We start from the raw sequence: 13,180 nt of genomic DNA on the forward strand, positions 1-13,180 counted from the left end.
TCAGCTAATAGGCTCTATGCACAGCAGACATATTAGAAATAAATGGGGCCACTTTCTTACTGCCTTCACAGGATTTACCAATGATTCTATTTAAGGTTGTGTTCCATTCTGGTCAAACAGACTCAGGGTGCTGATATTGTGCATGTTGGCTCACTGGAAAGACTCACACACCAGTGGGTCTCAAAGTGGGGTCCAGGGACCCTCATGGTTCCTAGAGGGGGTTCCAAATGGCCCCTTACGGGTGTGTAACTCAGTGTACACATTTTTACGCTCTGAGTTATGGGGGTTCCTTGAAGTGCTACACTAAATGGAACAGAGCCTTCAGAATCATTGGTAACACATGTGAAGGAAGTAAGGAAGGGGCCCAATTTCTTTCCAATATCATAGGCTATGATATTGGAAAGAAATTGGGCCCCTTCCTTACTAGGCAAACATGCAGACGGACTCTGTCAGTGTGGACAGATAGAGACAGTACAGTGAAACATGTCTTGTTCTCATGTAATAAGTACAGAAATGAGAGGCAGCAGCTGTTTTGGGAGTTGGAGGATCTGGGTCTCAATGACTTCTCTCTTAAGGTTATTTTGACATCAGAGTTGAATTTTCAGCATATTGGAAGAACGGTGTTGAGCTTTCTCCACTCTACTGATCTCATTTATATTCGAGTAAGTCTACACAAGGTAAAACAGTAAACCCCTCGGCCTGTGGAGGGCAGCATTACACTTGTCAGTGTACAGCCTGCCGGAAACTAAAAGAAGAAGAAAGTTCAATCCGGAAGCAGTGTTGCCATGTCCGCTTATTATAAGCGACATTGGGCTTCTTTTTCTGTAAAGTTGCTTGTAAATATTGTCGGTTGCGGTTTTTGGGGGCTTGTTTCTAAAGTGTTGTTGCATGTTTCACAATTTAGTTTAAACCAGTGGTTCTCAAAAAAATTATGTCAAATTAAGGTGTATTAATATTAATATGTATTTGTCCGGCACAGACCCCCCCCTCCCATCTGAAATCATGTTGTGCCGGGGACCCCCGCCCCATCCATACAAGACTTGTGTAGTTTAAAAGTTTCAGAAATATTTCGAATTTTAACTTTTTTCCCCAAGAGCTTTTTTGAAAATAGCAGATCTACAAGCTCACAACGTTCGCAGCTCTACTTTCTTCATTTGGGCTTGATTTCATGGACCCGGTTCCTTGTTTCTCTCACATCATCTGGCAACCAGTTCACCCCTCACGCCGGGAGAGCTTGTTTGTTTGTTGTTTAGTAGAATAGAAAGAAACCACCAGTGCGCTTAACGCTTTACGCCAACCGTCTAATGGATCCATAGAGTTATAATATATAGAATTGACCCTAAACTAATGAGGAGAAACGGACCAGATCGACCGTCTCTAACCTTCATATCTATGATTATTCGTTAAACTGCTTTCCATCAACAGAGTTGTAGCAGCGATGCAGGTTCAGCCACGTTGAAACCTGGTACGTGCTAACCTCGCATCACCAGTCTTTCCACCTCGGAGGAAAGCCTGGTGTCTGTTACTAAAGACCCATATGATCCGGTCTAGGCCACGCCTACTGAAAAAAAAAAGAAAAAAAGAATCCTGTTTCCGGATTCTGCCCATCCGGTTTTGCGGTGCTGCTTTGTTTTGGTTCCCCAATCCCTATTTAAATGGAATAGAATTTCCCCGTGGGATAATACAGACGCTAAATAGTCTCCGGATAGTGCACGCACATTTACATTTTAAAAAATAAGCGAAACTATGCCGCATCAACGATTTTATTATCGGACCTATTTTGGGGTGAGACGTGTTTCCGGTTCTGCCCATCCGGCCACTTTTTATTTTTTTAACTTCCGCTCCCGACCGGATCATATACCCGAAAAGGAATGGTGCCCCAGGCTAGGTACGTGCTGTTTCTTTTACTCTTTTATTTTGTTCACCATCAGGCCGGAGTCTATATTTAACTTAGATTAAGCGATACTGGTCTGGAAGCAGACAACAGCATCTCTCTGTGTGTTTTAGCCCCGTTTCTCAAACTTTAAAATGTCAAGGACTCCTCTTAACTCTGACTGTATACACGAATCCACGGAGCGCTGCCCTGCGCCCAGCCATTGCTGCGCTGTCAACGCTCCGAGGACGCGACACCGCAGCAATGGCCGCCTACAGGCAGCACGTCTGTGGATTCGTCTATAGTATACAAATGGAACCAAATGTATACTGTCAGAGTTACAGACTTGTAAGGGTCCATTTAGAACCCCATCAAGGACCTCTGAGAGTCCCTGAACCACTACTCTATACTACCTGTAGTATACAACCCTCGTAGACGTATTTATGATTCTGACGTTTTCAATCTACGAGAGTTATAGGGTGCACTTCCCATAGTGACCTGGACTTTCTGCACTATGCCCCGTAGACACTCCAAACATTGTACAAAATGAAAATAAAGGTGCTTACCGCCGAGCCCCAAATGTTAACTGGGTCTACGGGGTAGTAGTGTAATGTAATAATCCATATCTTTCAATGAAGAAGTGTTTTAATGCCGTCTGTGGCCGAACGCCATTTTTTCACCCTCGTTTACTTCCTGTTTACATTTAGTGTAATTCCGGGTTCCACCGGATGCGCCCCGTCACTACCCGTCACTACCGCCCATTGGGAACTTCCGACAGAATCGGCCACAGACGGCATTAAAACACTTCTTTATTGAAAGATATGGATTATTACATTACACTACTACCCCGTAGACCCAGTTAACATTTGGGGCTCGGCGGTAAGCACCTTTATTTTCATTTTGTACAATGTTTGGAGTGTCTACGGGGCATAGTGCAGAAAGTCCAGGTCACTATGGGAAGTGCACCCTACAACTCTCGTAGATTGAAAACGTCAGAATCATAAATACGTCTACGAGGGTTGTATACTACAGCTAACTCTATACGATAGCTCCGAGATGAGGTCCCGCTGTACCGGGTCCAGGCAGAGGTAGAGCCCGTCCAAAGTAAACGCAGTGAAGATCACCTTTTTCGTAGCCCCTACGGAACCTCTCCCTCCGCTATGTAGCTCCGAGATGAGGTTCCTCGTTGTTTCCTGCCGTTTGCGCTCGACATTGTCGCACATTTTCCACTTTACATGTTTCTTACACCTTTCTGCACATCGTATCCAAAAAGTAAAGCATTTGCGCCACTCTCTCAGATGTTTTAAGTTCTAGCGGAACATAACAGCTTCCAACGAGTTGAAGAAAGTATTTAATTTGCCTCGGTTTTCATCCGGTTCCATAATATTTTGCATTAGAAGATGCAATTCAACATTTGACCAGTAGGGTAATCAGTAATGTTATCTCTACGGGCGCAACTCTTGCGCAATGTCTTAAAAACATGTAACCGGATGAAAACCGAGGCAAATTAAATACTTTCTTCAACTCGTTGGAAGCTGTTATGTTCCGCTAGAACTTAAAACATCTGAGAGAGTGGCGCAAATGCTTTGCTTTTTGGATACGATGTGCAGAAAGGGGTAAGAAACATGTAAAGTGGAAAATGTGCGACAATGTCGACCGCAAACGGAAGGAACCGACGAGGGACCTCATCTCGGAGCTACTTAGCGGAGGGAGAGGTTCCGTAGGGGCTACGGGTCCAGGCAGAGGTAGAGCCCGTCCAAAGTAAACGCAGTGAAGATCACCTTTTTCGCAACATCGTATCCAAAAAGTAAAGGTAGTCCCAGACTCCCATTCAGAACCCCCGACGGCAGGTGCCAGTACTGCTCCCCATTCGGCTACAATGGGGAAAAAAACTTATGTGTGTAATAATAATGACTGAAACTCTGCTCTAGTATGCATGATAACATAAGTAACATAACATGTGTACTAACTGTAAACGCAATGGTATCATCGTAAGGTTATGTGTAATGACTGTAAACTATGTTAATGTAAAATTATAATAATAATAATAGTGAATGTTTAAAAATCACATTCAGTGTTTTGGTATTTGCTTTTGGCCAAGAATATTCATTTCACTGCATCCCTAAAATCACCGCTTATCAATTAATCGATGATAGATTGATAAGGTGAATCAACTTTCGATTAATTAATTCAGAATTTGCATCCCTTGGCAAGAGTCACAGCAAGAGAGTTTAAAGCACCCACCCAATTAAAGTCGTAAAGTTTAGGCCCAGACTCATATTGCCTGGGGATGTATTCTGGGTCACTGCCCAGGGTGTAAAAATACTTCTTTACACCCTGTTTACAATTACTTCCAACCTTCATCTACAACCATGTCTAATCAAAGTCTCTATTGTTAAAGTTCTTATTCTGTTCCTTCATTCCAGACCAGTCTGTGGAGTCCAGAGTGAAACTGAGGATGAGTTATCCAATGGACATGACCGTCTCAATTAAACGGGAACCTGAAGACCACCTGTACCTCAGTACGTTTCATGGTCTCTTTCTTTTATTCTGTTCTGTTGCGTATGATTGTCATCCTTGCGCCAGCAGTCGGTCGGATAGGTGTTTGTCCTGAACCACTGATCCTACCGATATGCCCATTTGCATTGTTCCCGAGTAGACCGGCACCGGTCTAGTCACAATAATGATTATAATCAAATATAGTCATCATTAAAAAATCACTCACAATTCATTTGTAAAATTGTTTATTGTGCTTTTTGTAATGGCATTGTCACTTCCTAAAGCACATCTTTTGTGCAAATGCAGAACAAAGAAAAATAAAATGACATTAAAACATTTTATTTTTCTAATCATATGTGCACAGTCTGCACACATATCAAAACCTGCAAATGTCACCTGCAAAGTTACAGCATTGGTCGGCTGGTTAGAGTAGTTTTCATATACATTTTAAGGATTTAAAGATCACATACTGTACATGTCTCCTTCTTTACACCTTATTTATATTCAACCTCCATCTACAGCTGTGTCAGTCCTTAATATTAAAGTCCTTATTCTGTTCCTTCATTCCAGACCAGTCTGTGGAGTCCAGAGTGAAAATGAGGATGAGTCCTAGAAAACGTGAAGACCACCTGGACATCAGTAAGTTTCGTACTCTCCTTTCTTTGTTTTTTTCTGTTCTGTTCTAAGGCTATCATCTTGGCTCAAAACACAATACTCCAATAAAACGTCTGACAGCTTTATGATAATGATAGAAAAAATTGTCACATATGTGGCTGTATAAATGAACATCGGAGACAGAGAGGGGGGAGATAGTAGGCTATTAATTGCAGTGTGTGTATATGGTAATATAGCCTGTTTATGAGGCATCTTGCATACGTAAGAAAGTCTTACGTATGCAAGTCACTCAGGGTGCTGATATTGTGAATGTTGGCTCACTGGAAAGACTGCTAGACCAGTGGGTCCAGTGATTAAAAAGTCTGTGTTTTTTCCTGAATTCTCTCGTGTTCCTCTACTTTCAGCCTTCATCTAACAACCCATGGCACAAGTCCTTATTCTTTTCCTTCATTCCAGATCAGCCTGTGTATTTCCGGGTGAAGAAGAGTTCTCCACGGCCAGCCAGGACCCTTTCTGTTAAACAGGAACCTGAAGACCACCTGGACATCAGTAAGTTTCATACTCTGCTTTCTTCGATTTTCTGTTCTCTTCTAAGGCTGTCATCTTGGCTTAACTTACATATTGTACGTGCTCAAAACACAATACTCCAATAAAACGACTGACAACTTAATGATAATCATAGAAAAAATGGTCACATACTTGGCTGTATAAATGAACATGGGAGACAGAGAGGGGGAGATAGTAGGCTATTGCAGTGTGTGTTCATGGTAATATAGCCTGTTTATGAGGCATTTTGCATACGTAAGAAAGTCTTACGTATGCAAGTCAGGGTGCTGATATTGTGCATGTTGGCTCACTGGAAAGACTGCTAGACCAGTGGGTCCAGTGATTAAAAATTCTGTGTTTTTTCCTGAATTCTCTCGTGTTCCTCTACTTTCAGCCTTCATCTAACAACCCATGGCATAAGTCCTTATTCTTTTCCTTCATTCCAGATCAGCCTGTGTATTTCCGGGTGAAGAAGAGTTCTCCACGGCCAGCCAGGACCGTTTCTGTTAAACAGGAACCTGAAGACCACCTGGACATCAGTAAGTTTCATACTCTGCTTTCTTTGATGTACTGTTCTCTTCTAAGGCTGTCATCTTGGCTTAACTTACATATTGTACGTGCTCAAAACACAATACTCCAATAAAACGACTGACAACTTAATGATAATCATAGAAAAAATGGTCACATACTTGGCTGTATAAATGAACATGGGAGACAGAGAGGGGGAGATAGTAGGCTATTGCAGTGTGTGTCTATGGTAATATAGCCTGTTTATGAGGCATTTTGTATACGCTTTGGAACATTCTGTTTTTTCCTGAATTCCCTTGTGTTCCCTCGACATTCAACCTTCATCTAACAACCCATGTCACATCAAAGTCCTTATTTTCCTTCATTCCAGAGCATCCTGTGTATTTCCGGGTGAAGAAGAGTTCTCCAGTGCCGGCCAGGACTGTTTCTGTGGAACAGGAGCCTGAAGATCACCTGGACATCAGTAAGTTTCATGCTCTCCTTTCGTTCACAGTCCACCTATCTGTCCACTTAAGCCACATGTGAATGGCTGCCGTGTTAAGTGGTATCACAATGAAAACTCATGATTGGTTTTAAAGAAAAAATACCATGACTTTTTATAATGTTATATTATCATTCATATCTTAGTGTTTTGTGAATTATCTGGGGGCTCACTTACAATATCCTCAAGGCCCACAGGTTGGAAATCGCTGGTCTACCTACAACATCCTAATCATTATAACAATCATGGGTACAATGGGGTGCATGTTGGGTGGTGGAGACGAGTGAAACATCACAGTACTATGGTGTCATCAGTGCTGATATCCTACAAAAGTTGTAATTCAAATCATTTCCACAGACACCGATCATCAGTTAAGGACTGTTTCTGTGGAACAGGAGCCTGAAGATCACCTGGACATCAGTAAGTTTCATGCTCTCCTTTCTTTTCTACCACAGTGGGAATGGCAGGGAGGGCGGCATGCATAGACTGCTGATTTCTCAGAACCCGCAGTTTAAACTGCTGTGGGCGGTAATGGTCAGATATCCATTGGGAGCGGTACTAAGAAAACAGTCTTGCACAGGCCTCTAGTGCACACCAACCACCTGCTTCATTCTGACTGTATGTAAATAGTGCATAGTCTATGTCAGTGTTTCCCAACCTTTTCTTGATCAGAAAGCGTTCACAGTCCACCTATCTGTCCACTTAAGCCACATGTGAATGGCTGCCGTGTTAAGTGGTATCACAATGAAAACTCATGATTGGTTTCAAAGAAAAAATACCATGACTTTTTATAATAATGTTATATTATCATTCATATCTTAGTGTTTTGTGAATTATCTGGGGGCTCACTTACAATATCCTCAAGGCCCACAGGTTGGAAATCGCTGGTCTACCTACAACATCCTAATCATTATAACAATCATGGGTACAATGGGGTGCATGTTGGGTGGTGGAGACGAGTGAAACATCACAGTACTATGGTGTCATCAGTGCTGATATCCTACAAAAGTTGTAATTCAAATCATTTCCACAGACACCGATCATCAGTTAACCCTACAACAGGACAGGACGGATGAACTTCTGACATGTAAGTTAACCATATCCATATGAACCTTAAAATCCCTATTCATAATAAGCAAGCATTTGGTGAAAATAGTCCAAACCAGCAAAAACAGCAGGTCTAATAAGCTCTTTGCAACACATTGTGAGTTTGTATTTAGATATTGGCTATTTTCGCCAAAGAGGCCAGGGTAAAAAGGAGGTGACCAAGTATAGACCCCTGGGGTACCCCGGTCAACAAAGTATATAGGGTTAAAGTGTTTAAGCCTTCTAAAGTACTTCATGCTTCATGTGATTATCTAGCAAAAACAAACGGCAATGGAAAGGTTGTAGCTTTATGGTAATCTTATTAATAACTAAAACAAAACCATGTAAACGCTTTTAACGGTGGTCTCTGCACCGTCTTCGCAGGTAAATCTATCTGGATCGTGGGATCAAGTATCCTTGCACAAGCACAACCCAGAGTAGTACAGACCTTGGGACGCCATTTTGGGTTACCAGCAGAAGTGTCTTGGTTGGTGAAGAGAGACATGCGCTGGAGAGATGTCATCCCCACGGTGCAGGAGCAGCTATCCACCAGCCCCCCTCCTGACATCTTGCTCATTCACGCTGGAGGAAATGACCTCGGCAAAGAACGGATTTTGAAACTTGTCCAAAGAATGAAGGCTGAGCTTTTCTGGCTGCATTCTCGGTACGAAAACATAAAAATAGTCTTTTCCTCTATTGTAGCGCGACAGCGATGGATGGGTGCCAGGAATCCTGCCAAGATCAACAAAGGTCGCGTTTGGGTGAACATGGAGATGACTAAATTTGTCAGAGGACTGTCTGGAGCAGTCATTGAACACAGCAACATCAAGTACGATTACCCAGGGGTGTTTTTACAGGATGGTGTTCACTTCACTAACCGAGGCAAGGACATTTTCATAGATGACCTGTATAATGGACTCAAGAGACTTTATGCTGAAACTGTGCAAGAGGAATCGGGCACTGATATGAGAGAGTTAAAAAAAAAAGTATTAATACAGTGGAGCCGGCGCCAGGACTATAAGCCGCGGGTGTAAAATCCATAGATTTAGGAGGTCCCCTAGTGGCCGTTAGCTGTAAAAATCCATAGATAAGCCGCACCGTTATATAAGCCGCAGGGTCGAAAAATTGGAAAAAAGTCGCGGCTTATAGTCCGAAATTTACGGTGTATATATATATATACTTTTAGAGTTCTCTTAAATGGATGATATTACACATTTTCAAATTGCCTTGACAAAACTCATTGAGCCTCATTTATACTTTTTGTGCACCGGTGTCACACAAATAATAGCCAATCTACAAGGTCACATGTGTCGCTACCCATTGTGAGCTTGTAGATTGGCCATGTTTGGTGTGAGACACGGAGTACAACCAAGTATAAATAGGCATACATTCCTTTCCTCTCTCATTCACACACTCGATTTCCTCTAACATTTTATATTGTCAAGAAAGACTATTTTAGAGAAATATATATTATTACAGAAAGGGTTTACTTCTGACAGGCTCCATTAGGAAGCAAGATATCATATTTTTAATGGTTGTGAATAAATGCCAATATACTTTCCTCAGTTTCCTGTCTAACAAATGCTTCTGACACAGCATGGGAAAAAGGAGCCAATTTAGAGTATAAAGGAATTAAATGTTATAGCCCATCACAAAATAAGTTTTATTTTACACAGTAGCTTTTGAATTGATCATAACCATAAGTTATTGGTATTTAAAATAATATTTTGCAAGTATTCCCCAATGTGTAGCCCATACTTTCCTTTTTTGCCGGACCCAGGGGGTCTGGCTTACATGAGGCTTTGTACCTGTTTTCTCCATACATGGGCATGGTCACTTTGTCCTTAGGCCCCAGCCATAAAAGTCTGTCCCCCTTTCGTCCATACATGGGCATGTTTTGTACCTGTTTTCTCCATACATGGGCAAAAAACTGGTTTTGGTCACTTTGTCCTTAGGCCCCAGCCATAAAAGTCTGTCCCCCTTTCGTCCATACATGGGCATGTTTTGTACCTGTTTTCTCCATACATGGGCAAAAAACAGGTTTTGGTCACTTTGTCCTTGCCCCAGCCATAAAAGTCTGTCCCCCTTTCGTCCATACATGGGCATAGACACAGGCTGACACGTCATGTGAAGTCTGGGTCTGGCAGAACCAGGTCTCCTGGTCTTGTTTCTACTGATATGTCCAGCCCAGCATCTACTGTATCAGGATTTGGTATCCTTTGATAGTACCAGAGAATGCAGACTAAGAAAGTAGGGTATGTGCTTGCATGTAAAAGGCACAGCAAACGGTAAATATGAATGGCATTTAAAAGAGGAGAAAAGTGGAGCTGCACTCTGTCACAAAATCTTCTAAAATGCTACCCATGGTGCAATGTTAAGTGGTTATTATAGTGCTGTCTGATCATGGCAAAAATAATGTACTTCTCTAAGAATGCATAACTGCAGGGGGCAGTGTTGTGCATCTTACCTCAACGTTCCCTTCCACAAGAGGCCCATGAAAACCACAGGTGTTTGGTTCTGCTTTCAATCCAGACTTGGTGTACTTTGGTTCCATTCCTGTTGGACTGAGACACCGTTTTCTTCTTCAAGCCTTCAAAACATTGGAAGTAGATAGAAAGACAGCGATCACCCATATATGTTATAATTACGGTTGCTTTGTAGACATACTGTAAAAAGCGACATATTGTTTTTACAATTTTTTTCATTAAAATCTATGTAATAAACTGACTTATTGGTTGATTTGCTTGTTGTGGTGTGCCATGTGTCAAACCCATGCTTTATGTGCCGGTACTGTAGTTCTCCTGTTTCCTTAACCACTTTAAATCCTCGCGTCCATGTTTTGGGCATTATAGGCAAACGTTTTAAACATTAAAAAAAAATCCATAAAAGTATATGAGCGAGAACTATGAGGACCACATCTAGGGTTTTTTATATTTTATTTTTTCATTTAAAAAAAAAAAACGGTAATTGAAAAACTCCCCTCAGTCATTAGAAGGACAATATCAGTCACCAGAACCAGGGACAAACGTTTTAAATGACTCTAACATGGTTAAAATGGAGAAGTCAAATGGGCTATAAGAGGGGAGAATGTCTGATCAAATATACAGTACATCAACTATCTAAAGCTCTCAAATATCTCAAGCAACTTAAAAGACTGTCTGGGATGACATTTCCGGGGTCAAAATGACCCCAGAAATGTTTTAAAGTGAAATACCCCTTTAACTAATCGGAATAGAGACCTTTTGATTTTAGACAATGTACCAAGATTACAACCTGCTTTGACCTCATGATTTTAACTCATGAGGTCATATAGGCCAGGCTCTTTATACTGTGTGGTTCATGTTTTGCCATTTTGCACAAGACGGATACCAACTGGGTCACAACACCGTTAACAAGTGGGGCACAAGACCGATGTGTCAACATGGGTGGGTGAGGTTCAGGAAGCCCATGCATGCTTACACTGTTCCTTTGATAGTGCCAGATAATGCAGACTAAGAAATACTATGCAATTCATGTTCTGTTAGACAAAGCAGCGATGGCAACCTGGCCCTGGGTGCTAGCTTTGATATATGCAAACTTAGGTAAGTTGGATTATGGCATTTAAGAGAGGGTACATTTTTTATGTATCTTATGTGAAAACGTTGGACTGATTATAGACTAATACTGTATAACACAGTTAAATGTATCTGTTGGACAGACAGCGCAATAGTTAATTGAACAGATCAATTTAATCAAAAATCATAAATTCATTTTAAAAAATAGCAAAAATAGCTTTTCTACAAGTTCTCAATGCATCACATTATTCATGCGCAACACTGTTGTATGACACATAATAAAATAGTGCTTTAGTGGTTAATAAGACTAATTGAATTAGTCGATTGATATTGATATGTCATTGATATAATATTTAAATATATATTCCAAGTAGAATAATTGATAGAATAATGCTAAGAAGATCATCAATAGTTGCGGCCCTAGAACAGACTATCGGTACATTTTTGTGCTCATCATGCCTTAGTGACTTGTATGTATTTTCTCCCACTGACAGCTTTGACAAAAGCCTCCGCTGTGATGCAGCAGGCCAGCCTTGTAAGAGCGGATGTTGGGGCAACAGTGATTTTGCCCTGTTTCTATAACAAGACTGCTAAGCTGGACAAAGGTCCATTCCTGTCCTGGTACAAGCAACCCTTCGGCGGTAAACCTAGGCTGCTATCATCTCGTATGATGCAGAGCCTGCCCGTGGCGTTTCACGATGAATTTGAGAACAATGCTCGTTTCTCGGTGGAACCTGGGGTTGGAGTGAACCATCTTAAGATCACAGACGTGCGTTCTTCAGACTCTGCCACATATTACTGTGGGACATCCTTGTATGTCATCGAATTTGAAGAAGGAATTGTGCTCCATGTTAAAAGCGCTGCCATTCAACAGTCATTGCTGACGTCAGTCCAGCCCGGAGACAATGTGACTCTGAACTGTACCGTCCTCTCTGAGACCTCTGATGGAAAACGCAGTGTCTACTGGTTCAGAAGCTCCAGAGAAGCTCAACCTGGGCTCATTCACACCCATGGAAACACGAATGGACAATGTGAGAGACGCCTTGATGCTGAATCTCTGACACACAGCTGTGTCTATCGCTTGTCCAGGAGGAACGTGAGCCTCTCGGATGCTGGGACTTATTACTGTGCCGTGGCCTCGTGTGGGGAGATCCTGTTTGGAAATGGAACCATGCTGGAGATTGGAGAGGATGACTGTGCTGAGCAGATGAAGATGCTGGTGTTTCTCTCCATCATCAGAACTGGAGTTGTGCTCTGCTCTCTCCTCACCTTCACCATCGTCTACATCTACATGACCCGTCACAGACCTACATTTGACATAGATGGATAGATACTGTATATAGATGTTGACATCTCGTCAACAGGAGCATACATTTTTGAAAGATAAAAATGTGGTATTTGACACAATCTAATCTAAGCTTCTTTATTTTCTCATAAGAATCACTTGAGTATACTTTAGTGCAACTCTGACTTTTGGCTTTGAAATGTACTGTAAGCTATACATGTCCCCAAATAAATACATTTAAAAAACTCACTTATTTGCATCCAAAATGGCTTTTTCTGTCAACAATCTTTGTGAATGTAATGTTTTAAATGAACTTGACTGTGTATGGGCATTTATGTGATTACAGAGTGTGGATTGTTCTGTCTGCAACATACAGTATGTTCATCTGGTACTGATACATACATAATATTAATACACACATCCTACTGTAGTGTTCTATCATCAGTGGTATGGGGTTTTTAAACAGCACAATACAGAGAGACACTTAAACACTCATGATGGCTTACAAATGGCAACTCCTCTCCCATTCACCTTTGCATTAGAAACACGAGTATATACACACACACACACACACACACACACACACACACACACACTCTCAATTTCTTTATTTGAGTCCACATTTATAAAATACATTACAAGGGCACAAATATTCTTCTGTTGCTTTTGATGTCCCACACACTTGAAACAACATGTGTCTCAGTGCTTGAATC

The 13,180-nt window shown here is 41.5% G+C and overlaps 1 protein-coding gene across 1 annotated transcript; it reads left to right on the top strand.

Moving 5' to 3' along the window:
* Window positions 1–433: 433 nt before the first annotated feature.
* Window positions 434–10,356, top strand: LOC308094493 (uncharacterized protein; the record flags this gene model as incomplete). Its single annotated transcript, XM_080441190.1, has 10 exons — window positions 434–448; window positions 1,426–1,465; window positions 4,300–4,395; window positions 4,943–5,011; window positions 5,444–5,536; window positions 5,980–6,072; window positions 6,432–6,524; window positions 6,900–6,962; window positions 7,576–7,629; window positions 8,013–10,356. 10 exons carry the CDS (start codon window positions 434–436, stop codon window positions 8,660–8,662), a joined length of 1,266 nt encoding a protein of 421 aa, XP_080297316.1. The 3' UTR covers window positions 8,663–10,356.
* Between the last annotated feature and the right edge of the window lie 2,824 nt (window positions 10,357–13,180).

This window comes from Gymnoscopelus braueri, assembly GCF_963280865.1.
Source record: "Gymnoscopelus braueri genome assembly, chromosome: 2".
In the NCBI taxonomy this organism is placed as follows: Eukaryota; Metazoa; Chordata; class Actinopteri; order Myctophiformes; family Myctophidae; genus Gymnoscopelus; species Gymnoscopelus braueri.